General features: G+C 48.2%; 2 protein-coding genes and 1 non-coding gene across 6 annotated transcripts in view; 1 reads left to right on the top strand and 2 right to left on the bottom strand.

Moving 5' to 3' along the window:
* TUFT1 (tuftelin 1) overlaps nucleotides 1-7,263 on the bottom strand; it is a 44,722-nt gene extending 37,459 nt beyond the window's left edge. For all 3 annotated transcript variants that reach the window (XM_050750924.1, XM_050750902.1, XM_050750916.1), the window contains exon 1: nucleotides 7,120-7,263. In XM_050750924.1, coding sequence (XP_050606881.1) covers nucleotides 7,120-7,179 — 60 coding nt within the window. In that variant the 5' untranslated portion in view covers nucleotides 7,180-7,263. The remainder of the gene's footprint in view (nucleotides 1-7,119) is intronic.
* A 1,599-nt stretch (nucleotides 7,264-8,862) lies between these two features.
* Nucleotides 8,863-26,636, bottom strand: part of CGN (cingulin) — a 28,620-nt gene continuing 10,846 nt past the window's right edge. For both annotated transcript variants that reach the window (XM_050749583.1, XM_050749586.1), the window contains 16 exons: nucleotides 24,296-24,423; nucleotides 23,488-23,620; nucleotides 22,960-23,172; nucleotides 22,055-22,203; nucleotides 20,738-20,870; nucleotides 18,048-18,257; nucleotides 17,514-17,720; nucleotides 16,888-17,145; nucleotides 15,119-15,289; nucleotides 13,559-13,720; nucleotides 12,582-12,671; nucleotides 12,027-12,110; nucleotides 11,812-11,930; nucleotides 11,361-11,469; nucleotides 10,813-10,976; nucleotides 8,863-10,496 (listed from right to left, as the gene is read on the bottom strand). In XM_050749583.1, coding sequence (XP_050605540.1) covers nucleotides 10,355-10,496; nucleotides 10,813-10,976; nucleotides 11,361-11,469; nucleotides 11,812-11,930; nucleotides 12,027-12,110; nucleotides 12,582-12,671; nucleotides 13,559-13,720; nucleotides 15,119-15,289; nucleotides 16,888-17,145; nucleotides 17,514-17,720; nucleotides 18,048-18,257; nucleotides 20,738-20,870; nucleotides 22,055-22,203; nucleotides 22,960-23,172; nucleotides 23,488-23,620; nucleotides 24,296-24,423 — 2,472 coding nt within the window. In that variant the 3' untranslated portion in view covers nucleotides 8,863-10,354. The remainder of the gene's footprint in view (nucleotides 10,497-10,812; nucleotides 10,977-11,360; nucleotides 11,470-11,811; nucleotides 11,931-12,026; nucleotides 12,111-12,581; nucleotides 12,672-13,558; nucleotides 13,721-15,118; nucleotides 15,290-16,887; nucleotides 17,146-17,513; nucleotides 17,721-18,047; nucleotides 18,258-20,737; nucleotides 20,871-22,054; nucleotides 22,204-22,959; nucleotides 23,173-23,487; nucleotides 23,621-24,295; nucleotides 24,424-26,636) is intronic.
* On the top strand, nucleotides 19,918-20,025 carry LOC126945335 (small nucleolar RNA SNORA44). Its single transcript, XR_007722404.1, has one exon. It is a non-coding gene; the product is annotated as a small nucleolar RNA SNORA44 (small nucleolar RNA).

Raw genomic sequence — 26,636 nt, 5'->3', positions numbered from 1 at the left:
CCCTCTGCATCAAAGGGAGTGACTCTGCCCTCTCTAGGCTCTGACTACCTGCTTAGTGATTTTTGCTTCTGTGCACCCAGACCCAAGAAAACTATGTCCCTTTTCTTCCTTCCTTCCTCATCCCCTTCCTTCCCTATATTCTCTCCTCTGCTTCCTGCCTCTGCTGGCCAGGCTTAAATCTGGGCCACAAGCCTTCCTGGCACATACCTATTTCCGCAACTGAACCTTTCCAACCCCTGGAAAACAAAGGTATTTCATAAGACTCTGCACCTTGACCCAAAGAGGCATGCGCCATAATTACTAGCAGGCAAGGAAGCTCATCCCACCTCTCTGAGCACACGTGTCTGGAACCGAAACCATCTGGGTGCACACCCCCCTCCACCCTGGAGAACTATGGGCAAATGTTAGCACCAAATGCCTGATGATGAGGTAACTCTCCTCGCTCAGAGGAGATCCTTCCTTCTCTGGCAAAGCCCAGCATTCCCCAAATTCCTGGCAGGCTTGTTGACATCAGCTGCAATGCTCCTGAAAGTAAGAACCTGGCAATAAATGGGAGAGATGGGATGGTGTGAGGAGAAATTTATGGGCTGAGTGTAGGGCAAGTTTCATGAGTAGAAGGAACAGGCAGCCACCAAACTTGAAAGGCTCCTCTGCCCAGCAGTTTCCCCTACACTCAGATGTCACAGAACCAGCACTTCCATGTTTTAGAATACATTCATTCCTCTGGAGTAAGCAGCAATGGCTCCAGATGAATCCTCTTTTAAAATGCAAATATTCTGACCCAGCAATTCCACTCCTAGGTATTCCTCTCCAAGAGAAATGAAAATATATTTCCACACAAAAACTTGTACACCAAAGTTCGTAGCAGCATTATACAGAATAGCCAAAAAGCAGAAAGAACCCAAATGTCCACCAACATTTATCCATGACGAACACTGTTGTAATACATCTAAATAATGGAATATTATTCAGCCATAAAAAGGAATGAAGTACTGATTCACATTACAACATGGATGAACCTTGAAAACATCATTCTAATAAAAGAAGCCGGTCACAAAGGATCATATACCGATGATTACATTCATACGAAATATCCAGAACAGGTAAATCCACAGAGAAAAAAAGTAGACTGGTGGCTGCCTAAGGCTGAGGGAGGTTGGGGGGAAATGGGGAGTGACTGCTAATGGATCAGGATTTCTTTATAAGGTAAGGAAAATGTTCTAAAATTGATTTATTGATGATTGCACAACTCTGTGAATATACTAAAAACCAATGAATTATATACTTTAAATGGGGTACATGAATTATATCTCAATAAAGCTGTTCATAAAAAATTATATGAAGCTCATGGTAAGGCTTCAAAAAATCACAGTTCTAGTTTAAAAAATAAGAGAGTGAGGCTCTGGAAAGACTTGGTATTAAACTACTTGAGCTTCTGAGGTCCTAAAGGAATGTCACCTATTCCGTGATAAAGACAAGTCTTCAGATTGCAGCTGATAAAAAAAATTCTGAGTCCACCCAGGTGTTGAGAGAACCTCTCTGGACAAGATAAATCCAAAAAAAGAAAAAGAAAAAGAGAGAGAGAGGATAAAAAAAATGCAAATATTCTAAGGAAAGATAAAACTTATATATTACTTAAAGAAACCAGAGCAGCAGGGGACACCAGCTGCCTTGGTCATGAGGTCTAAAAAAGAAGAGGAAAGATGCCCAGAGAGAGATGCCAAAATATGAACCCTGACCCACTGCCAGTGTAAGATCAGTACTGGCTGAGTCAGGACTAGCAAAGGTTACTCAGGTTTTCACCCTGGCTCTATCTGTAGGCCCTCCTCTCACCCCTGGGACCCTCCACTGGTTGAGGAACCTGGATCATCAAGAAAACGAGAAAGAAACAGGAAAAAACAAAAGTCAGCATAATGAGGAGGAGCAAACCTTGCCCAAACCAGAGAGTTCCCAGACTCTTCCTCCATCCCTTGGCTGGTTGCTTAAAGGAGGTTAAAATAGTCTAGTCCAAGCCAGTAGAAATAGAAAATAATAGCTAACATCTGAGTACTTACCACATGCCAGGCACTGTGCTTCATATTTTATATGTATTATCCAATTTAATCCTCACAACTACCTTATGAGAAGGGTGCAATTATTATCCCAGTTTTACAAGTGAGAAAACTGAAAACGAAAAAATTAAGTAATTTGCCTAAGTGAGCTTGGGCAAAGCAGACATCAAAGCCTGATAAGAGCCCACCTTAGTCAGATTCCCACAGCCATGCTCTTTTGTGTTTGTTTGTTTGAGTCGGAGTTTCACTCTTACTGCCCAGGCTGCAGTGCAATGGCGTGATCTCGGCTTACGGCAACCTCCACCTCCCGGGTTCAAGCGATTCTCCTGCCTCAGCCTCCCAAGTAGCTGGGATTATAGGCATGCACCACCACACCCCACTAATTTTGTATTTTTAGTAGAGATGGGGTTTTGCCATGTTGGTCAGGCTGGTCTCGAATTCCTGATCTCAGGTGATCCACCTGTCTCAGCCTCCCAAAGTGCTGGGATTACAGATGTGAGCCACCGAGCTCAGCCCAGAGCCATGCTCTTGACCACAATGCTATTAACAGAAACTATAGTTTATTACATTAACAAAAATTGTAATACAATTACACTGGGAGGATGGGAAGAAAGCATGTGAGGGGTGGGATTTTAGATTTTCCTATAATTCCATCAACAGATGTCTAAAACTGATAAATCAAGAAAAATCACAGCAAGCATATTATTGAGAAACATGGAGGTAAACACAAAACAGCTAAGAGTAGAAAGTGGTTACTTCCATGGAGCAGAACTTGGAATAGGGGACTGCTATTTTCTTTTAAAAGCCTTTTGATATTATTAGATCTTTTAAAATCACACATATATATTCCTTCGATAAAAAGTGATTTTAGAGACCGGGCATGGTGACTCATGCCTGCAATCCCAGCACTTTGGAAGGCCAAGGCAGGAAGATCATTTGAGGTCAGGAGTTTGAGACCAGCCTGGCCAACATGATGAAACCCCATCTCTAGCAAAAATACAAAAATTAGCTGGGCATGGTGGCCCATGCCTGTAATCCCAGCTACTCAGGAGGCTGAGGCAGAAGAATTGCTTGAACCCAGGAGATGGAGGGATGCAGTGAGCCAAGACTGTGCCACTGCACCCCAGCCTGAGTGACAGAGGGAGACTCCATCCCCCCACCCCCCGCAAAGAAAAGATGATTTAAGGTCAGGCACAGTGGTGCACACCTGTAATCCCAGCACCTAGGGAGGCCGAGGCAGGAAGATTACTTGAAACCAGGAGTTCAAGACTAGCCTGGGCAACACAGTGAGAACCCATATCACGAAAAATGAAAAATTAGCTAGATATGTTGGGTATGCCTGTGGTCCTAGCTACTTGGGAGGCTGAGGTGGAAGGATCCCTTGAGTCCAGGATTTCAAGGCTGCAGTGAGCAGTGATCACATAATTGCACTCCAGCCTGGGCAACAGAGTAAAACCCTGTCTCAAAAAAAAAAGAAAAAAAGTGACTTAAAGACAGATGGAAAGAAGGAAGGAAAAGAGGGAAGGAGGGAAATGAAATCAGAGATCATCCATGGTAAAGTCTAATGTCACAGACATCCGTTCTTTGGCCACACAGCTTTCATTCCCCTCCACTGATAACATTTGGGTCTTTGGAGAATCTCCTTCCATCACTATAATCTGGGGGGCCTATCAATCAAGGAACCCTGTCCCGCTCTGGACAACTGGGGGCCAAGGGACAATGGCACTTTCTCCCTCGAATCTTGAGCATAATGGCACAAAGACCTAAAACAGCTGGAACCAATTCACCAATAGTAGTAAGCCTCCGTTGTTCCACTTACCCAGGCCCCAGAACATCCTTGGTTAGGGCTTTTTAAGCTTTCCCTTAAATTCTGTGAACTGCTTCATTTCCTTCTAATAATTTCCTCATCTGCTTAGTTTAGCTGGAGTCATTCTCTGTTGTTTATAACCAAAGGAAGTTAATAGAAATACCTAGCAAAAAGGAGTTTGGTGTTTATTTGTTCTTTTATTTGCCAATATAACTTTTTACTACAGTGGCTTGCAAAACTTTTCAATCTCAAAAACATATTTCACATCAAGACCCAGTAAAAAAACATGCTCATATATAATACACACACACACACATACACACACACACATATATACACAACTGAAATAAAAGTTCTACCAAAAATGTCTATCCTCACTAACACTCTAAGAGTGTTAATTCTATTTCTTTTTTAATGCTGGTCTGACCTACTAAGTCGATCTCAGACCCACTAGTGGTTATGGTCTGCAGTTCTGAAAAACACTGGCTCCTTGTACCTGCTGCATCTGCCTCCAACAATAAAAACATCCCAGAGAGTGTACTGGCCGTGTGTCCATGTCCACATGTGATACACTAAGGCACACAGCCTGGCTAGTGGGGAAATACCAACAAAGTCCCAGGGCCCTCACTCACACTAGGATCTCTAATCAGGTCAACTCTCTACACTCTGACTCCGGAAGAAACATCTGTTCATTTATTTATTTACTCACTTTGCACATGCATTGAGCACCCATTCAGTGGTGTGAACATATGACAGATTCCTGGGGGTTGTCCAGAGCCATAAATTCTGTCTGCAAGTTGGCTCAGAGAAGAGGAATGCAGGACAAGGCCTGTGTCCTGACTGTTCACCATCTCCTCCCCTCCCTTAAGGGCCCAGGAATGTCTCCAAGACCAGATCTGGACAATGATTACTTCATTCCCAGCTTTGGAGTAAAATAAGTCTCAAGTTCAGCCCAGAAAAAAGGAATAAAAGGGAATTTCTTTTTCTCCCTTGCTCTAGAGGTCTCTGGTTAGCTTCAAACTAACCCATGACTGGAGACCATCTGAATTCCTTGTCCACTATTTTCTCTTAATAATTTTTTCTGCCCCACCAAATAGCAAAAACATCAAGAAAGAGTGCCAGATGTAGTGGCTCACGCCTGTAATCCCAAGCCTTTGGGAGGCCAAGGTGGGCAGACTGCTTGAGCCCAGGAGTTCAAGACTAGCCTGGGCAACATGGTGAAATTCCATCTCTACCAAAAAAAAAAAATTTAGGTGTGGTGGCACGCGCCTATAGTCTCAGCTACTTAGGGAGGCTGAGGTAGAAGGATCTATTGAACCCAGGAGGTGGAGGTTGCAGTGAGCTGAGATCATGCCATAGCACTCCAGCCTGGGGAACAGAGCAAGGCCCTGTCTCAAAAAAAAAAAAAAAGAGGAAGGAAGGAAGGAAGGAAGGAAGGAAGGAAGGAAGGAAGGAAGGAAGGAAGGAAGAAAGGAAGGAAGGGAGGAAAAGAGGAAAGAAACGAAAGGAAGAAAGAAAAAAAATAGTAGAGATTAATGATTCATTAACGCTGCTAGTGCCAACTTGGTCTTAGACTTCTTTCCGGATCTCTTTTCTATATAGCAAGTAAGCAAAAAGCAGCCCAAACATCCCTCTCCTTTATTTATCTCATGCCCTTTTTCCTCAACTATTCCAAAAGAGAGAGCAAGAGCATGGAAGAGAAGCCACAGGTGGTGTGCACCTGAAGTCCCACCTACTCAGGAGGCTGAGGCAGAAGGATTGCTTGAAGCCAGGAGTTCAAGGCTGTGGTGTGCTATGATTGCACCCGTGAAGAGCCACTGTACTGCAGCTCCTGCAACATAGCAGGACCCTCGTTGCTTAAAAACAAAGAGCATGGAGTAGGACTTGTGGCTGACACATAATGGATGGATTTCTTCCATCTCTTCAGAGTCTCATAGCTGGGGATGTGGCAGACTACAGACGAATGGGGTTTGGGCAACTGGGGTTGGCCAATAGCAACATCTGTATTTTAATGTGGCAAAAACACTCATAGCCTGGACAGAAGTGGAGAGGGGACTGGGAACAAAACTAAATGACCAACTGTATTCTAAACCTGAAATGAGTTTGAAGAAGAGCCATAATCTAGCTGCAGTTGGGTTAGCTCTACCTCAAGAGCAGGATGAGGCAGGCAGAGGGTAACAGAATCAGATGTGGGAGGGGGGAATGATACACAAGTTCCCCATCACCTTAGTTTTCATTTCACTCCCACCCACAATAGCTTGGAAACTGATGAAATAGTACACACCTAATCTGGCTTAAGTTCCCCAACAGAGCCTAGAAACAGCCACAAATTACCCTCCTCAGCCTCTGGAGAGGAAAAACCATATGGTCAGCTAGCGTGGGGAGAACAGTGACTGGGAGCCAGAGAAAGAGGAGGGCGGGGTAGACTAGCCTGCACTGGAGAAAACCCCCTTTCTCCGCAACCCTCTCTCCGTCCAGAAGCCCTCGCTTGGGTCACTTCCCTCCCCTTCCTCCACTATCCCTGGGCCTGGCGGCTGGAGACGGAAGCAAAACTAACACACCATCCCAGGAAGTTATCGGGAGGCAGATAGAGGAAGGAAAACAGGAGAACTACAAGGGGGAAGAAGGAGAAATCCAAGACGAGAGGTGACCCCCGGGCGGAAAGCCCTATCCCTCTTAGCGAAAGGTAGAGTCCCTAGCCAATCTCGGAATAGTTTGAGTCCTACCGTCCCCCACTTGCCCCCCACCCTCCAGTGTAAGCCCTGTAATTTACTCTACCCTTTTTCTTGTTACTGATCATCCAAAGCACCATGATGAAATTCTTTGGAGGGCCTCTGAGGTCACCAGGACCCTCGACCCACGGGAAAGCCTAAGCCTCCTCGGCAGGACACAATGTCCAAAGGCTCTCAGGGACCCAGTCCCTTGAGCTCATTCTCTTATGACCCAATCTGGCTGCCCACAAGACGCCTCAGACCCGCGGCCCAAGCACGGGCTCGCCGGCGCCGAGTCCCAGGCAGGAGCCGCAGGGTCCTAGCAAAGGGCAGGGACGCCCCGAACCCTCCAGCCTCAAACGAGTCTTCACCCCGCGACTCCCACTGCCCGTCGCAGGCAAAAGAATAAAAAGAGAGAAGCGCCGCGCAGGGCTGACCGCGCAAGCCGGGCACCAGGTGATGTCAGCGAACTCGGCGTGGGGCAAGGAAGGGGCGGACTTAGAAACCGGGAATACAAAACGGGGAAGACGGCGAGGGTGCTTTTTCTTACCGCCGCCTGGTCCTCTGGGTGCACGTCCACCAGGGTACACCAGTTCCGCGTCCCGTTCATCTTCCCTCGGGGTCGCAGCACACACGCCACCTCTTCACCCCGCTGTCCCGCTCCAACTGCGCGGGCGCGCGCGGAACCGCCCCCTTGTATAGGCTCATCAGGGGCAGGGCTGAAGATAGGCCACGCCCCCAGTTCACGGTTTCGCCGAGAACGAGCGATAGGCGAGGAGGTGAGGTGGGCGGGGCCAAGGGGTCTGGGATATGCCCCATCCGTGCTCGCCCGGATTTACATAAAGGTGGGGCTTGGGAGAGACATGGGGCTGCTTTAACTGAACAGCTTTATCTAGAGTATGTGGTTGCACTTCAACATTCTTCATTAATCTTGTCGCCTTCCATCTCCAAGATCAGTGTTGATCAGAGGGAATCACCCTGCCTGCTCCTAGAGGATGAGGAGTTGGAACCTGCAAAAGCTTCCTTCCATACATGCTCCTCTCCCTATACGTAAACCAGCTTGTAGGCTTTGTAGAGCTGAGTAAACCTTTCCTCCACCGCAGAAAGGCAGGCACCAAGGGCCAGCTCACTCAGACTGGCCTAAGCCAGTCTGGCAGGTGCACTACCTTGGCAAGAGGCCCAGGAGGCCCAGTCAGCTAGGCTCTGGGTGGGGCTTGTTTGCTTGTTTTGCAGAAGCTCTTTTACTGATGCTGCCCTTATATGGTTGGGAGAGGCGGGACACATTGCCTTAAAAGGAATTTGTGTTCGTGAGAAAGGATGAGCCTTGACTTCTCCAGTTGCATTTTCTCCCCAAGCCTAGGCTGGGATCTTGAGGGCCTAGAAGAGAGGGTTGGCCAAGCAGGACCCTGGAGCATCCTCCCCGCCCAGCTGCTCTTGGCAGATGGCTGCTTCACTTGGCTATGGTCCACACAGACAGCAGACAGAATACTTCAGGAGGAGGTCTGACCCACTCCTGAGTGGATAATACCCCTATACCTGGCAATAGGCTCTAGAGAAGGGCCAGCTCCCTCTTCAAGGCAACACTAGGGCAGGAACAGCAGAAATGTCCCTACCTCCCAGTTAGGGACTGGGTTCTATGCCAGTTAGGAATGAATGGGGATTTTTCTACCTGGGAAGTGAATGCTGGGGTTATCACTATGACCCAAGGGAATAAAACCCGGTTCTGGTCTGTCCTATTCTAACCCTCAAAAAGGCATTTACTGCTGGCCGGGCACAGTGGCTTATGCCTGTAATCCCAGCACTTTGGGAGGCCGAGGTGGGCAGATCACAAGGTCAGGAGTTTGAGACCAGCCTTACCAACACGGAAAAACTCCATCTCTACTAAAAATACAAAAATTAGCTGGGTGTGGAGGCATGTGCCTGTAATCCCAGCTACTCAGGAGGCCGAGGCAGGAGAATTGCTTGAACCCGGGAGACAGCGGTTGCAGTGAGCCAAGATCGTGCCATTACACTCCAGCCTGGGCGACAGAGTGAGACTCAGTCTCAAAAAAAAAAAAAAAAAAAAAAGGCATTTACTGTCCTTGCTCTTCCCAGAATGTTGTTCAGGAGAGAATGGGGCTGCCATAAACATCTCCAGGTTTCCTAGGTCCCACCTGCTCTGTTATAAAGGGCCTCTGAAAAGCAAGGTGAAGAAAACTCTAGCTTTGGCCCCTAAATTGTACAGTTAATATGACTTCAAAAAACCTGGACCTCCAAATAAGCCAAGAAAAAGAATGAGAAGACAAATCAAGGATTTCAATATAAATGTATAATTTTAATATTTAAGATAAAACCAAGGCTGGACTGGATTGGAAAAGAATGTCCAATTTGCAGAAGAATATAGGATTTTTTTTTAATCACGACATTACAAGTCATTCGTGAAAACAGCCTTCCTCCTCCCACCGGCTCCCTATACAACCTGCTTAGGGAATATGAGACGTGAATCATCCCCTTACCTATTCCCTACCAGGACTTGGTTCTCCCCAAAATCCAAAGGAGAAATAAATGTCTTCCGTTGTCTCTTCCCATTTTTACAGTCAGCTTCTAACCCCTGAATCAGGGCCAAGCACCTCAGAAAATGAGGGTCCCTTGGTTCTTTTATCGAAGTTGGGTACATCTGGTCAGAGAAGCCCTAAGGAAGGCAACAGGGACTGACACCTTTACTTTTGGAACTTCTGCAGACAGTTGTCAGGGCTCCCAGGTGCAACCACCTTATAACCATATCCACAGTCACAGAGGAGGGAGAAGAGGATGGATGGAAACCCTGAGCAGGACCAGACCCCCGCCACTTTATCATGACCCTACCAAAGTCCCTCTCCCAGCGGCTCATTGGCAGAGAAACCCCCAATAGCTCTCTCAATCAATCACTGGGGCAGCAGGGAAGGCTGAGGGCCCTGGCTAGGGAAAAGCTGGTCTTTGGAGAGGTATGAATGTGCAGATATAAAAGGCAAGAAGAGCATCCTTATCTCCTTAACCTGGCTAAGGCACTGAGAGGAAAAATGCAAGGTAGGAATGGCGAAGAGGGGAAAGGAAGAAGACAAAAATATAGGAACTGGCGCCTGTAGTCCCAGCTACTCGGGAGGCTGAGGCAGGAGAATGGCGTAAACCCGGGAGGCGGAGCTTGCAGTGAGCTGAGATCGCACCACTGCACTCCAGCCTGGGTGACAGAGCCAGACTCCGTCTCAAAAAAAAAAAAAAAAAAAAAAATATATAGGAACTGGAAAGATATGGGGACTACCACATGGGCCCCATACTTGTGCAAAAAAATGGGTAGAGCCATGCCTGCATGTCCGTTACCCATAACATTCCCCTCACTCTGCTCTAGAGTGGAAGGAAAATGAGTTGCAGGAATCCAGGGAGCACATTAACATAGGGTATTTCCCTGAGCCTTAGGGTTAAGGGCTAAAAAATAAAGCTTTGTACACATGGCAATTTCTATCCCTTCCTATCCTGCTCAGTCCCCATCAGCCTAATGCTGACCATCCTTCCACTATGAGAGAGATGAGGGAGGTGTCGGCACTTGAAGGGCTCAGTTGGCTTGAAATATCCACTTCTACAGTGGAAAGTCCATCTATCAGCTTATTGCTGATGTGTTTTTTTTAATCACCATCATTCAGACCCCTCCCTTTCTTAGGTCTGAATAATTGGGTCACCCATAGGAATGTGGAATCCAGGGTGGGCAGAGCAGAGCAGCACTTGCTGGGATAGGCCTTGAGCCTGGTTGCTGGGCCCTTGAGGACCACGAGCTAACAGGAGCTGGTCTGTAGGTTGCTCTCCGTAAGCAGTGATGCAATGGATGAGGGATCGTAGACACTGTCGAATTCCTCATCTGAGCTCAGCCCTTCATGTTTGAGAGCTGACTCAGCAGCTGAGCGGGAAGCTTTGCGCCTGACTCAGAGAGAAGAATAATGGTTAGGGAGGGGAAAAAAGAAATATTGAGACAGCCACCCTTTTTGTGCAAAAGAAATCCCAATTCTTCTAAGGCCTAAAGTTTACTCACAAAATCCCCAACTAATCAGATTTGGGGAGATAAGATACAGAATAGTCGCTGAGATACTAAGAAATAAATATACTAGCTTCCGACCAGAAACAAGTGACTACACAGTCCCATCTTAGAGATTCTCCTCCTTATCCAGCACAGGAGAGACCATTCCCTCCCTGCTCTAGTGTCCCTATGGAGCAAGGGCAAAAGGGCAGCCCATACCAGGAGTCCTTCTCCAGAGACTTGATCCGGGCCTGGAGCTGTTCATTGACCTCATGCTGCTCCTCCAGCTCGCGCTGGGCCTTCTTCCTCAGGCCATCCAGTCGCTCAATTTCCTCTTCTGCTTCATCCACCTGACGCTTCAAAGCCTTCACCCTCAGGCTTAGCTGGGCAGGATACCAAGTCCACACATTGGAATAGCATCTACTACCATGGCCTGAGACCCTCCCCCTTAACAATCTTGACAAGGGATAATTGCCGCTGGAAAAATGTGGCCTTGGGCAAGTTCCTTAACCTCACAGGGTTGTCTTAGGGATTAAGTGTATTAACACATGTGTAATACTTACAGAACCTAGCACATCATAAGGACTCAATATATATGCTTACTACGACTTCTCTAGTCTAGTCCTTTCAATCTAATCTCTGTCCTTATACAAGGAAAGTCTATGTTTGGAAGACCTATGGGGGATAAGGGCCTCCCTTGGCTTTCAGGAAAACATATAATATATGCTTGCCCCGGGTTGCTTGGCCCCAGGGTGCCATGTCCTCACCTGGTCTTTCTGGTCATTGACATGCTGCCGCTCGTCTTCAATCTGGATGGATAGCTCTTTAACTTTCCGCTCCAGTTTTCGATTGGTAGACTGCAGAACTGTCTTCTCCCTAAGGTGAAATAGAAGAATGTCTATGAGTGACCCCATTTCTAAGGGAATCCTAACTTGGCCCCCTACTGTCCCCAAGGACTTCTCTCAGTCATGAGCCCCACCGTTAGACTGGGCAGGATCCAGGGCAGATTCAAAGAACAAGGGAGAATGCGGTCATTCACATTTCAGAATTTCTGCAACTCTCTTTGCTCTCTACCAGGAGAAAACATTCCCTAAAGATCAGGCCAGGTTGGCCACATCTGAGGTGGAAGATGGAGGGAGCCATAAAAGAGAAAAGCCAAGAAGGAGGGAGGAAGAAAAGGAGGGAGGGAGGGAGGGAGGAAGGATAGGCTTATGGCACCTCTCTTCAGCCTGTAGCCGCTCCTGCAACAACTGATTCTGGGACTCAAGCTGAGAGAGGCTGGCACTGGGCTTCTGGAAGCCTTCTGAGCTGGCCAACCGGGTCTTCAGGTCTTTGTTCTGAGAGAGATAGGAAGCCTCCACAGTTAGCACTCCACTGGCCACTTTACCCACCTCCTGGGGTCCATCCCTAAGAACCCTCCCCTCCCCACTCACCTGTCTCTCCAAGGAGATTTTGTCACACTCCAGGTCCTGCCGAGCAGACCTCTCCTGCAGGAGCTCTGTCCTCAGCTGATCTACCTAGTGGGGATGGGTGAGAGGACGAGACTTGGGGAGGGCTAAGGATGAACCAGCAAGCTGAACCAAGTGAGGCTGAGTCATGGGAGGATGGTCTCTGAACCCTGAATCCAAAAATTCCCAGGCAACTAAAAAAATCACAGCATATTCAAATGGGAGGAGCCAGAGAATGTAAACAGGGCCTCCTTCGTCCCACCAGGAACTAGTATCCCTTGTAAACTAAAGAAGCCCCAATTCAGGTCAGAGAGTAGCCCAGGCCACCAGGATCCCTTCCTCCACACAAATTATTGGCTTCTTTCCACCCAGGGAAACTGGTCAACCTTTCCCAAAGCAGACGAGACCCTGAAACAGACCCAGCCATGCACAGATTCGGCAGCCAGATGATGAAAGATGGGAGGGCAGAGTTGTTTTTGAGAGAACCAAGAGGTGATGTAGTCAGGGGTAAACAGAGATGAGGGATAAGGAGGGGGTTACCTGGTCCCGGCCACGATTCACCCGGTCTGTTAGCAGCTCCACAGTGTTCTTCTCCTCATCTAACTCTGCTTCCAGCCGTGAGACTTTTTCCTATGACGGAAGAACAAGTTAATTCTGTCCCAAATGCTGGACACCAGAATGCCAAACTCAGACCAGGAGCCTCTCAAACTCCAGCATTAACAGACTTTTCTCTCTTGCACATCCCCGTAACCTTTTGGTACTTGCCGGGGCCCAGAGCCACCATGGAGCCAGCGCCCTCTGCTGACCAGATGTGGCATCACGGGCAGGTCGGGGCCATGCTCTGGTCACTTTGACAGACAGGCAAATCTACTCTTCATTGGAAAACCCTATTTCTCTAATGGGAAAACAGAGAGAAACCCAAGTACCTGGGCCAAGGCTGAGATGAAGAGACTCAGAAACTGAGGCACTGGAGGCAGTACCATGTAGAGGCTAAGAGTATATACATGGGACCAGACTGTCCAGTCTGAAAATCAGATTTACTGCTTCCTAGACCATGGACAAGTTCATCGCTCTGTGCCTCAGTTTCCCTCATCTGTAAAATGGAGAAAACAAGACTACCTACCCCACAGAGTTATTCTGAGGATTAAGTCTTAACTGCCTATCACACAGCACAATATGTTTGCTGCTGCTGTTATTATTATCAAATATAGCAAACTGAAGAATACTGTTCACTCTAAAGGGGAAACCCACTGCTCAGCTCCAGCCAACTGTTGCCATGCAGACTCAGGACAAGACACTAAGTATTACCATATCTGCCAAATACAAAAGAAACTAGAAATCCAAATTTTTAGGTGACATCTATAAATTTCTAAACATTGGCAATTGATTCAAAGTTGTTTAAAATACTGCAGCCGAACAAAACTCATCAACTGTGGGCTGTCGGTTTTGACCGCTAGTACAGAAAGAGGCTTGGAAGTCCCACCCCTTTTCCACAGGTCACACCCCAGTGCCCTCACCTCGAGGCCCTTCAGCTGCCGGGCCCTGTCGTCCTGGGAGCGCTTCTTGTTCTCTGCCTCTTGCTCCAGCCCCTGCAATCGCTGGGCCAGTAGCTCTTTGTCCAGCCGGGCTGTGTCCCGCTCAGCCTGGGATGCCTGCAGGGCCTGCCGCAGCCTCTGGATCTAAGCAAGGGTAAAAATGCCACAGCTCAGTGTAGTAAAAAGGTGAAGGTTGAAGGGCAGGAGCAGTCCAGCCCAGTGGGCAGAAACATTTCATCACTGTCACTCTTTAGAATTACCAGTGGCATGGTGACAATAAAAAGCAGACTGACTTTTCATCCATTTTCTTTTCTTTTTCATTTTTTAGATGGAGTCTCATTCTGTCACCCAGGCTGGAGTACAGTGGCGCGATCTCGGCTTACTGCAATCTCCACCTCCCAGGTTCAAGTGATTATCCTGCCTCAGCCTCCCGAGTAGCTGGTACTACAGGCATGCGCCACCACGCTTGGCTAATGTTTTGTATTTTTAGTAGAGACAGGGTTTTACCGTGTTAGCCAAGAAGGTCTTGATCTCCTGACCTTGTGATCCGCCTGCCTCAGCCTCCCAAAGTGCTGGGATTACAGGCGTGAGCCACTGCACCTGCCCTCATTCATTTTCTTTATTGTTTCTGTTTTTGTTTTTTTTTGAGACATGAAATCTCACTCTGTCGCCCAGGCTGGAGTGCAATGGCACGATCTCGGCTCACTGCAACCTCCACCTCCCAGGTTCAAGCAATTCTCCTGCCTCAGCCTCCTGAGTCGCTGGGATTACAGGCGCCCACTACGCTCGGCTAATTTTTGTATTTTTAGTAGAGATGGAGTTTCACCATGTTGGCCAGGCTGGTCTCGAACACCTGATCTCATGATCTGCCCACCTCAGCCTCCCAAAGTGCTGGGATTACAGGCGTGAGCCACCATCCCCAGCTTCTTTATTGTTTTTAAAGTCTCTACACAACTTGGAATCACCTGAGGAGTTTTTAAAAATACTGATCCTGGATCCCATCCCCAGAGATGATGACTGAAGTGGTATGGAATACAGCTTGGGTGTGGAGATTTTTAAAAATCTCCCCAGGTGGCTCTAAGCCACAGAATTTGAAAATCACTGCTCTACAGACAATATATTCCTCCATGCTGCAAGTCATTAGACCTAAACCTGGGCCCCAGGGACCCTTGGTCACAGGTTCAGTTAAGAGGCAAGGATGGGGCCGGGCACAGTGGCTCACGCCTGTAATCCCAGCCCTGTGGGAGGCCAAGGCAGGCAGATCACGAGGTCAGGAGATCGAAACCATCCTGGCTAACACAGTGAAACCCTGTCTCTACTAAAAATACAAAAAAGTAGCCAGGTGTGGTGGCGGGTGCCTGTAGTCCCAGCTACTCAGGAGGCTGAGGCAGGAGAATGGCGTGAACCCAGGAGTCGGAGCTTGCAGTGAGCTGAGATTGCGCCACTGCACTCCAGCCTGGGCGACAGAACGAGACTCCGTCTCAAAAAAAAAAAAAAAAAAAGAAGCAAGGACCTTCAAACCCAAGGATATTAGGCTTCTACCTCATCCTGAAGCCGGCTCAGTCCCCCAGAGGTCTTCTCAGCCTCACTCGCCCAATCCTTGGCCTGGCGCTGGGCATCTGCCACCTCCCGCCGGGCCTTTTCCTTATAATCCTCCAGCTGGGCCTGGAGCTGCTGCAGGGCTTGCTTAGAGTCCTCCCCGATCTTCTCCAACTGAAACACAGAGAAAAGGGTCTTCAGCACTGTATATAAATGTCCCTCTCCAGGCCCAGACTCCCAAGACTCTCCCCCAAGGGTCTCCTTCCTGACAAGGTAGCCTTCTCTTGTTCTTTCCTGGACCTAGGTTCCTAGTATAGCTAATAGTTATATACAGATGTCTGGGTTCAAATCCTGGCTCTACCACTTACTAGTGACCATATGTAAGTTACTTATCTCTCTGGGTTTCCGTTCCCCAACTGTAAAATGGGATAAGAATAGTAGCTATATCACAAGGTGTTGTGAGAATTACGTTAGTTAATTATGTGAAGTTCTGTACTTACAACAGTGCCTGATACAAAGTAAGCCTTAAATGACCATTTCAGCAAACCCAAGGTGCCAATGATTATAAGACGTACAACTAAGAAAAATCTGCCAATTGAACTATAACATACCATAAGTTATAAGACACAACTCTATTTCAGAAATGATAAAATGTGCATTTTTTATTGACAAATGATAAAATGCGCACTTTAGAATTGATGTAATATATTACTTGTTTGTTCTTGTTTTACAAAAAGATTGGGAGGAGAACCTTAGCAGCAAAAGCAATTTATTCCTTTTCTTTTTTCTTTCTTTTCTTCTTCCCCTCACCAAAATTTAAAATTCTACCAATGAAGATTTTTTTTGTTTGACAGGCTCTTGCTATATTGCAGTGGGGCAGTTATAGCCTGCTATATTGCAGGCTACAGCTCACTGCAGCCTCAACCTCCTGAGCTGAAGCAATCCTTCTACCTCAGCCTCCCGAGTAGCTGGGAATACAGATGTCTGGGTTCAAATCCTGGCTCTACCACTAATTAGCAACCATAGGCAAGTTACTTATCTTCTCTGGGTCTCAGTTCCTCACCTATAGAGAAACTGAGGCACAAGCCACCACACCTGGCTAATTTTTTTTTTTTTTTTTTTAAGTAGAGACAGAGTCTTACTATATTGCCCAAGCTGGCCAATGACAATTCTTGTATATAGGTTTTGTAGACTCCTAAGGGAGAATCCCAGGAGATGCTCTCCAAGAATGAAGACCATAAAGGAATGGGATGTGAGGGAAAGAGCAAAAACATGGAGGGGAGGTAGGAAGGATGCCCCTTCCAGAAGATTTGGTCTTGGTCTTCCTAACAATGTACTTGAGGAAAGCAAACATCACACATTCTTTTTTGTTGTTCTTAAGACAGAGTGTTGCTCTGTCACCCAGGCTGGAGTGCAGTGGCATGATCTTAGCTCACTGCAACCTCCGCCTTCCAGGCTGAAGTGATTCTCCTGCATCAGCCTCCTGAGTAGCTGGGACTACAGGCACGAGCCACCACGCCTGGCTAATTTTTTATATTTTTATTAGAGACAGAGTTTTGCTGTGTTGGCCAGGCTGGTCTCAAACTCCTGACCTCAGGTATCTGCCTACCTCAGCCTCTCAAAGAGCTGGAATTACAGGCGTGAGTCACCGCACCTGGCCATAAACATCACACATTCTGACTAACCCCTCTCCCCTAACCCCCTGTCCCCTCAGGCCAGCTTCTGGATGAGCTAGGCCTCTTCCTAAAGGCCCAGAATACCCCATGCCCCACCTCCTTGTTCAGTCGGTCCACAGTCCTATCCAGCAAACGCTTCTGCTCCTCCAGCTCAGCCTTGCCTCGCCGGAGCACCTCCCGCTGCTTCCCTTCCTCCTCCAGGGCCCGGTTCAGTGTCTGCTGCTCTTGCCCCAGGCGGGCCAGCCCCCGCTGAGCCTCCTCGAGGCGTGCCTCCAGTGCCCGCTTGGCTGCTGCCAGACTCCCTTCCTCTTCCTGGGACGCATTCAGGGCCTCCTCCAGTTGCTGTTTCTCTGCCTGGGAGGTAGGGAAGCAGGGTTGGACTGAAAAAAGGCAAAACTGGGGTTCAAGTTATTTGGAGGTGGGTAGCTGGACGGGAGAAAGGAGGTATTTATGCAAATGGTGCGCAATGAAAACAGGCTCCTAGCAAAGAAATCAGGATGCATAGAGCAAGCAAAGGGTGAGAGATAAGAGACAAAAATACCAGTGCAAAGACTGGAACACTGGCGCCAAAGTATACTCCAGGAAATAGACCCAAGGTTAACAGAGGGTTTGGGGAGGTGAAACAGATGCACACTAAGAACAAAGTGAAACTGATGGCTGTTTAGCATAGGAGTATTTCACCAGGGCTGAGCAGAGAGGGCTGGGAGGGCAGAAGCACTGACCTCCAGCCGCTGCAGCTTGTCCCGTAGTCGTGCCTCCACCGCTTCCCCACCATCCACCAGACCTCGAGTCTCCTTCAGCTGCTGCTCCAAACCCAGGATGCGCCGGCGGAATTCGTCATTTTCCTCCTGGGTCTCCCGAAGCGTTGTCTCCACCGCGGCCCGCCGCTGCCCCAGCACTGCTGCCTCTGCCTCGGCCACCATCTTAGCCTAAGGACGGTTTAGGGGGTGGCAGCTCAGACCCCAGTGCTTGGGGCCATTGACCAAACCCAGGAAAGCCGTCCCAAAGACCGCCCATAAGAATGAGGCTTAAAGAAAGGAGCTGCCACCAGCCAGACGCTTCCCTGAAAATCCCACCCCTATAGAGATACAGGTGTCCTCCCCCTGCCAAATCCTGGCTTCTTTGAACCACACACCTAGGACCCAGGAACTGGTCAGTACATACCCATGACAGGTAACTTTCCACACCCTCTGGCTCCTCAGCCCTCCAGACACCCTCAGCCTCCACCTCCTAAGCCCTGTGCCCACTCCCCTTGCCTTGGAAGCCTCTTCACAGTCCTGTCGCAGTTGCTGGAGGGTCTTTTGTAGCTGGAGGTTCTGTTCTTCCAGCTCCCGACCTCGATCAGCCTCAACCCTCAGGACTGCCAGCTGCTTCTCCAACTCCCGGTCCCGGTGTCGCCCAGCCACCTCCTGGCTCTGCCGTTCTGCCTGCAGTTCCTTAAGCTCCTCCTGTGTCTGGAGCAGCTCCTGGAAGGAAAGGGGAGGTGATGGGGCACCTAGAGCCAGACTAAGATACCTGAATGTGGAGAAGCTGAAACTCTCACACACTGCCAGGGGGAATGAAAAATGATGTGGCCACTTCAGAAAGTAGTTCGGCAGTTTCTCAAAAAGTTAAACACAGATTTACCACTTATATCACCAGCAATTCCACTCTTAGGTAACCCAAGAAAACTGAAAATGTGTGTTCACACAAAAACTTATACATACGTGAATGTTCATAGTAGCATTATTCATTATAGCCCAAATGTATAAACAACCCAGATGTCCATGAATTGATGACTGGACTAAACATGGTACACCCACAGAGTGGAATATTATTCAGCCATAAAAAAGGAATAAAGTACTTGGCCAGGCGTGGTGGCTCACGCCTGTAATCCCAACACTTTGGAAGGCCGAGGCGGGTGGATCACGAGGTCATGATTGAGACCATCCTGGCGAACATGGTGAAACCCCGTCTCTACTGAAAATACAAAAAAATTAGCCAGGCATGGTGGCGGGCGCCTGTAGTCCCAGCTTCTAGGGAGGCTAAGGCAGGAGAATGGTGTGAACCTGGGAGGCAGCAGAGCTTGCAGTGAGCGGAGATCGCACCACTGCACTCCAGCCTGGGCAACAGAGTGAGACTCCATCTCAAAAAAAAAAAAAAAAAAAAAAAGGAATGAAGTACTCATACTTGCTACCACATGGACAAACCTCGAAAACACTATGCTAGGTGAAAGAAGCCAGACACTTAAGTCCATATATTATAGGATTCAATTATATGAAATATCCAGAATAGGTAAATCCAGAGTCAAAAAGTAGATTAGTGGTTGCCATTGGGTGGGGGGATGATGGTTGTACAACTTTGTTAATATAAGAAAAACCACTGGGTGCCAGGCACCAGTGGCTCATGCCTGTAATCCCAGCAGTTTGGGAGGCCGAGGCAGGTGGATCACCTGAGGTCAGGAGTTCATAACCAGCCTGGCCAACATGGCAAAACCCTGTCTCTACTAAAAATACAAAAATTAGCCAGGCGTGGTGGTGTGTGCCTGTAATCCCAGCTGCTTGGGAAGCTGAGGCAGGAGAATGGCTTGAACCCAGAAGGCGGAGGTTGCAGTAAGCTGAGACTGTACCACTGTACTCCAGCCTGGGTGGCACAGTGAGACTCCGTCTCAAAAAAAAAAAAAAAAAAAAAAAGAATTGGATTGTACAAAGATGACTTTTACAGCATGTAAAATATAACTCCATTTAAAAAAAACAAAAGTGAAGGGAGAGTACATGAAGGTATGACTAGTGCAACTGGTTGTTTAAAAAAATACAGTATGAGGCCGGGGGCAGTGGCTCACGCCTGTAATCCCAGCACTTTGGGAGGCTGAGGTGGGCGTATCACGAGGTCAGGAGATCGAGACCAACCTGGCTAACACAGTGAAACCCCGTCTTTACCAAAAATACAAAACAAAATTAGCCAGGCGTGGTGGTGGGCGCCTGTAGTCCCAGCTACTCGGGAGGCTGAGGCAAGAGAATGGCGTGAGCCCGGGAGGCGGAGCTTGCAGTGAGCTGAGATCGCACCACTGCACTCCAGCCTGGGTGACACAGTGAGACTCAATCTCAAAAAAAAAAAAAAAAATATATATATATATATATATATATATATAATGTGGCCACGGGATCTCCAACTGCATGCAAGAGCAACCTGGAGAGACTTTGACAGAACAGGTCAGCCTAATACCTGCAGCTGCCACTCGTCTTTCCTATTTTGTGTGTGTGTGTGTAAAACCAAAATATGTGACACAATAAATACTGGCACAGCTCTGATTTCTTTTAAAAAGAAAATTAAAATATGAGTTCTGGTTCTAATTATTTGCTATTAGCTACTCCTGAAATTCAGAAAGTACCGTAATTAGGCTAAAGGGTTATATAATATGTAGTGAATCTTCAATACAAGACCATATACTCTGCTATTTTTCTTTTACTAATTAGTTTTGTTACATTAGTAACCAGGCCGTGCCAACACAAGCATTCCAGTCAATGTGATGATATTTCTCAATGTAAATTAATAAACTGAAATTCTAATGGTAAACATTTTTTCATAAATGTACTTAGAGACCCCTCCGAAAGACAAAGCAGCTTTTGCCATGCTGACCAAATTAGATTTCTGAGCCTGCAAAAGTCAGCCTGGAGTTTCACAAATCCACCTAAATGCTGCTACCCATGACGTCTCTTGGGAGGCAGCCAACAGCTTCTGGCTATGCCCCAACCTGGGTTCTGAGAGCACTTTCCATTAGAAACCTCTATGCTCAATGAGGAGACTGGTGCTGCTGTGTTGGAAAGAGCTCAAGCTGAGCAGGCAGGATGAGGCCTGGAAACCAAGCACACAGGAGACAGCCCCACTAGCGTGGAGGCCCTCATGGAGAGGTAAGGCAGGTGTTCATCACCCCCACCTGCCATTCTGCCCCCCAATTCCCAAATACCTTCTTGAGCACCTCAACCTGGCGAGTATCTCCAGCACTAGCTCGGGCCTGTTCTAATTCCCTCTGCAAGACCTCTATCTTCTCTCCAAGCTCCTCTTCCATCTCCTCCTTCTCCATTCGCAGCTGCAGGAGTCTGAGCCGGACAAGGTGAAATAAAGGGGAAAGGGAACAGAGTAAGGCCACATGCCTGGGGGAGGTTAGCATGACAATAAAAGCCACCTCTCTGGAGGCCAACACACTGGGCACCCACTCTCAAGAGGAAGGAAGGTGAACATGGAAAGGAGCAGTTTGAGAAATGGGAGAGTAAGAACATACCATGAATAGAAAGGAAGTGGGCCAGGCATCGTGGCTCATGCCTGTAATCCCAGCACTTTGGAAAGCCAAGGCAGATGGATCACTTGAGCCCAGGAGTTCAAGACCAGCCTAGGCAACATAATGAAACCCTGTCTCTACAAAAAATACAAAAATTAGCTGGGTGTGGTGGTGCATGCCTATAGTCCCACCTATTCAGGAGGCTGAGGTGGGAGGATGGCTTGAGCCCGGGAGGTGGAGGTCGCAGTGAGCCCAGACTGTGCCACTGCACTCCAGCCTGGGCAACAGAGCAAGACCCTATCTCAAAAAAAAGAAGAAAGAGACTGGGTGCAGTGGCTCACACCTGTAATCCCAGAGTTTAGGGAGGCTGAGGTAGGCGGATCACGAAGTCAGGAGTTCAAGACCAGCCTGGCCAACATGGTGAAACCTCGTCTCTACTAAAAATACAAAAACTTCAGGCCTAGTGGCAGGCGCCTATAATCCCAGCAACTCGGGAGGCTGAGGCAGGAGAATCGCTTGAACCCAGGAGGCAGAGGTTGCAGTGAGCCGAGACCGCACCACTGCACTCCAGTCTGGGCAACAGAGTGTGACTCCATCTCAAAAAAGAAAAAAAAAAAGGCAAAAGGGGGCCAGGCGCAGTGGCTCACACCTGTAATTCCAGCACTTTGGGAGGCCAAGGTGGACAGATCCCCTGAGGTCAGGAGTTCAAGACTGCCCTGGCCATGGTGAAACCCCATCTCTACTAAAAATACAAAAATTAGCCGGGCGTAGTGGCATGAGCCTGTAATCCCACCTATTTGGGAGGCTGAGGCAGGAGAATCACTTGAACCCAGGAGGCAGAGGTTGCAGTGAGCCAAGATCGTGCCATTGCACTCCAGCCTGAGCAACAAGAGCAAAACTCTGTCCCAAAAAAATAAATTAATTAAAATTAAAATTAAAAATTAAAAAAGAGAAAGGAAGTGGCATATGAATCATGGGTATTTCTGAGAGGGCCAATGTCCTTACTCCTGCTTGGTGGCTCTAAGATCCTCCTTATTCTTCTGGAACATACTCTGCCAATGCCCTGTCTCCTCTGAAGTCTCCTCCAGCTCCCTCTGCAGCCCTCGCACAAGGGCTGACATCTTCTGCCTCTCGGCCTCCAGCACTGCATGGTCCTAGAGAAGGGGAGAGTTGGACACCAGAAGGCTCAGAGGGAAGAGGTCACTTCAAATCAAAGTGTGAGTGTGTACAAGGAAAGGCTTAGACCCAGAGGGCACCATGCCAGCTGCACCCCCTGACACTCTTGTGGTACCTGGTACAATGCTAGCAGAAGTTCTCTCCTCAAGTCACAGTCCACCCCTCTATCTTCTACAGGAAACCTCCCCAGTTATTTCCCCTTGGGATTTTTTATTTTTAGGGGGACAGAGTCTCGCTCTGTCGCCCAGGCTGAAGTGCAATGGCATGATCTCGGCTCACTGCAACCTCCGCCTCCTGGGTTCAAGCGATTCTCCTGCCTTAGCCTCCCAAGTAGCTAGGACTACAAGTACGCATCACTACACCCAGCTAAGTTTTTGTATTTTTGGTAGAGATGGGCTTTCTCCATGTTGCCCAGGCTGGTCTCTAGCTTCCTGAGCTCAAGCAATCCACCCGCCTCGGCCTCCCAAAGCGCTGGGATTACAGGCGTGAGCTACTGCGCCCAGTCCCCCTTGGGACTTTTGTCACACAACCTCATGGTACTTCTGGCCTATACTCCCTCCCTCTGCCCTTATAGTTTTCCTGGCCAAGGTTTTCAGCAGATCTCACATGTGTCCTTTAGAGGGAGAGGGGGAGTTCCCAGTTGGAACCATGAAAAGTCCAAAAGTCCAAGATCCCAAGGCAGCCTTGTCCCCCAGCAGTGCCTTCCTCTCTCAGACCCTGCTCTTGTCACATGCCTGGGTTGCATCTTGCATGCTCCTGCGGAGCTGCTCTGTGTCTCGCTGGTACTGCTGCCGGACATGCTCCACCTCCTGGTCACGGGAGGCTACCTCCTCTTTCAGGGCCCCCTTCAGGGCTGTCAATTCCCGCTCCCGCAGCCTCAGCTGCTCCTCTACCCGCTGTTTCCCCTCCAAGACCTCTTCCAGAAGTTCCCGGGTCTCTAACAGGTCCTGGAGAAAGTAAAGGAAGAAGTACAGGTGTGACCACATTATAATCCATCTACTTATCAATTCACTGAGTCAAAAAATATTTATTGTGTTAGGCACAGTACCAGGTGCTCTAGTACCGGTACTAGAGCCCAGAATGATAGGTTTCCTTTATCCTAACTCTAGTCCCAACCCACCACTGAATCTGCCTGAAAGCACACTGAGTACCTGTAATCAGCCAACCACTCCTCATACTTTGGGGAAACCATGGATGAGCAGACTTGAGGATGCTCCAGCTGAGAAAAAGCAGATGCTGGGGCATATGACCCCAGACCCTACCTTCAGTAACACCTCCTTAGCAGGCTCAGGACCCTGGACCTGTTTCAGCTTGTTCTGCAGCTCCATCACCTGGGCCTCCAGCCCATGTCGTAAACCTTCACCCTGGTCCAAGAGGCGCTTCATGTTCTGGAGCCTAATAATAGATAACATTATTGCACACTATGTGTCAGGCAGTTTTCTAAACACATCATATATTTTAATTCATATTTATTAATGCATTTAAACTTCCTGCCTTCAAATCTCGATGAGGCCTCCCCTGATTTTTGCAACCTGCCCCCCTACAACCTGACCCTCCTGACCTGCCTTACCCTGTTGTATCTACTGCCTTCTCATGTGTTACAAATTTACTTGCATAATATGTTTGTTTACTGTCTGTTCCCTCTCAGTAGAAACTAAGCTTCTGGAGAGCGAGCCCTTCATCTGTAGGGTTCACTGATGTGCCTTGGGAACCTAGATTAATGCCTGTCACAGCATTCTTGATGAAACATCTGCTGAATGGATGACTGAATCCTTACAGTGATCCTGTGAGGTAGGTACTATTATTAACTCTATTTTATAGTTTAATAATCTGAGACAGAGGCAAACCCAGGTAGCTTAACTCAAAATCATGCACTACTACCATTATTGATAAAGAAGGTAGAGAGAAAGGCCCTATCCTGTCCTTAAACCAACACTGCTCCTTTCAGCTTCCGGAGATTTCCTTCTGTCTCCTTCAACCCTAGGGGCAAAGAGGGAGTGGCCTCTAAACCTGGCCTACGACCCCAAGCAGCCCCCCAGCAGCCCAAAGTGCGCCATTAGCTGCACTCACTCCTTGTTGCTCTGCTGGGCCTCCCCCTTCCTTCTTTCCAGCAGCTCCTGCAGTCGGCTGCACTCTTCTGTTTTCTCCTCCAGCTGCCGCTCCAGCCCAACTCGTGATGGCTCTAGCTTCTGCCGCCTCTGAAAAAGGGAATGAGAGTACAGCAGATGGAGGGTAGGGAAAGCCTCTCAGACTCAGAATAATGGGAATGTATGTCTAACACTCATTAGACACTTGCTGTACAATAGACACTGTACTTAGGACCTTATGTGTATTATCCACATTTAATCCTCATAACTAGCCTTGGTACTTATGATGATGTAAAATATGTCCACAAATTATCTGACATTTCTTTCAAAAGATACAGCCAGCTGGGTGCGGTGGCTCACGACTATAATCCCAACACTTTGGGAGGCCTAGGCTGGTCAATCACCTGAGGTTGGGAGTTTGAGATCAGCCTGACCAACATGGAGAAACCCCGTGTCTACTAAAAATACAAAATTAGCCGGGCGAGGTGGCACATGCCTGTAATCCCAGCTACTCCGGAGGCTGAGGCAGGAGAATTGCTTGAACCTAGAAGGTCAAAGTTGCAGTGAGCCGAGATCACACCATTGCACTCCAGCCTGGGCAACAAGAGCAAAACTCCATCTCAAAAAAAACAAAACAAACAAAACAAAACAAAAAAAGATAAAGCCTAATTCTGTTTGCCTCAAGCACGGGCTTGACTTAGGGGCTTCCTTCTAACAAACGGTAAAAGGAGGACGTGATGAGTAAATTCTGAGGTTAGGTCATAAAAAGGCATTGCAGCTTTTCTCTTGGATCCCTCACTCTGGGAAAAAGTAGCTGTTATATTATGAGGATACTCAAAAGCAGCTCTAGGAGGAAGGCCAAACAGCCAGGAACTGAGGTCAACAACCAACAGCCATTTGATTAAGCCAGGTTTTTCTGTTTTGTTTTGTTTTGTTTGTTTTTGGTGTTCTGTTTTGTTTTGTTTTTGGTGTTCTGTTTTGTTTTGTTTTGAGACGGAGTTTCGCTCTTGTTGCCCAGACTGGAGTGCAATGGCGAGATCTTGGCTCACCGCAACCTCCACCTCCTGGGTTCAAGTGATTCTCGCGCCTCAGCCCCCTAAGTAGCTGGGATTACAGACATGCGCCACCTTACCTGGCTAATTTTTGTATTATTAGAGTAGAGACAGGATTTCTCCATGTTGGTCAGGCTGGTCTCAAACTCCTGACCTCAGGTAACCCATCCACCTCGGCCTCCCAAAGTGCTGGCATTACAAGCATGAGTCACAGCGCCCAGCCTGTTTTTTTGTTTGTTTGTTTGTTTTTGAGATGGAGTCTCACTCCATTGCCCAAACTGGAGCGCAGCGGCACAATCTCAGCTCACTGCAACCTCTGCCTCCCAGGTTCAAACAATTCTCCCTGCCTCAGGCTCCCAAGTAGCAGAGATTATAGACGCCTGCCACCACGCCTGACTAATTTTTGTATTTTCAGTAGAGACAGGGCTTCACCATGTTGGCCAGGTTGGTCTTGAACTCCTGACCTCAGGTGATCCACCCACCTCGGCCTCCCGAAGGGTTGGGATTACGGGCGTGAGCCACTGCACCCAGCCAATTAAGCTGGTTTTGTTTGTTTCATTCATTTATATTTTTTTGAGACAGGGTCTTGCTCTGGCACCCAGGCTGGAGTGCAGCAGTGCAATCCTAGCTTAGTGCAGTGTTAACCTCCTGGGCTCGAGCAATCCTCCCACTTCAGCCTCCCAAGTAGCTGGAACTACAGGTGCATGCCATCACATTTGGTTAATTTTTTTTATTTTTTGTAGAGGCAGGGTCTCACTATGTTGCCCAGGCTTGTCTCAAACTCCTGGGCTCAAGTGGTCCTCCCAACTTGCCCCTCCAAAGTGCTGGGATTATTGGCGTAAGCCAACATGCCTGGACCTGAGTAAGCCGTTTTAGAAGCAGATCCTCCAATTTACTTCTTTTGGCCACAGCCAGAAGCTGGACTGGAACCTTATAACAGACTCAGAGCCACAATTACTCTGTTAAGCTGATCCCAGGTTCTTGGTCCTCAGACACTGGGAAATGCTTTTTTTTTTTTTTTTTGAGACGGAGTTTCGCTCTTGTTGCTCAGGCTGGAGTGCAATGGCGCCATCTCGACTCACCACAACCTCTGCCTTCCGGGTTTAAGCAATTCTCCTGCCTCAGCCTCCCAAGTAGCTGGGATTACAGGCATGTGCCACCACGCTGGGCTAATTTTGTATTTTTAGTAGAGACAGGGTTTCTCCATGCTGGTCAGGCTGGTCTCAAATTCCCAATCTCAGTTGAACTGCCTGCCTCGGCCTCCCAGAGGAT

Source organism: Macaca thibetana, chromosome 1 (genome assembly GCF_024542745.1).
Source record: "Macaca thibetana thibetana isolate TM-01 chromosome 1, ASM2454274v1, whole genome shotgun sequence".
In the NCBI taxonomy this organism is placed as follows: domain Eukaryota; kingdom Metazoa; phylum Chordata; class Mammalia; order Primates; family Cercopithecidae; genus Macaca; species Macaca thibetana.
This window is presented reverse-complemented; position numbering and strand designations above follow the sequence as displayed.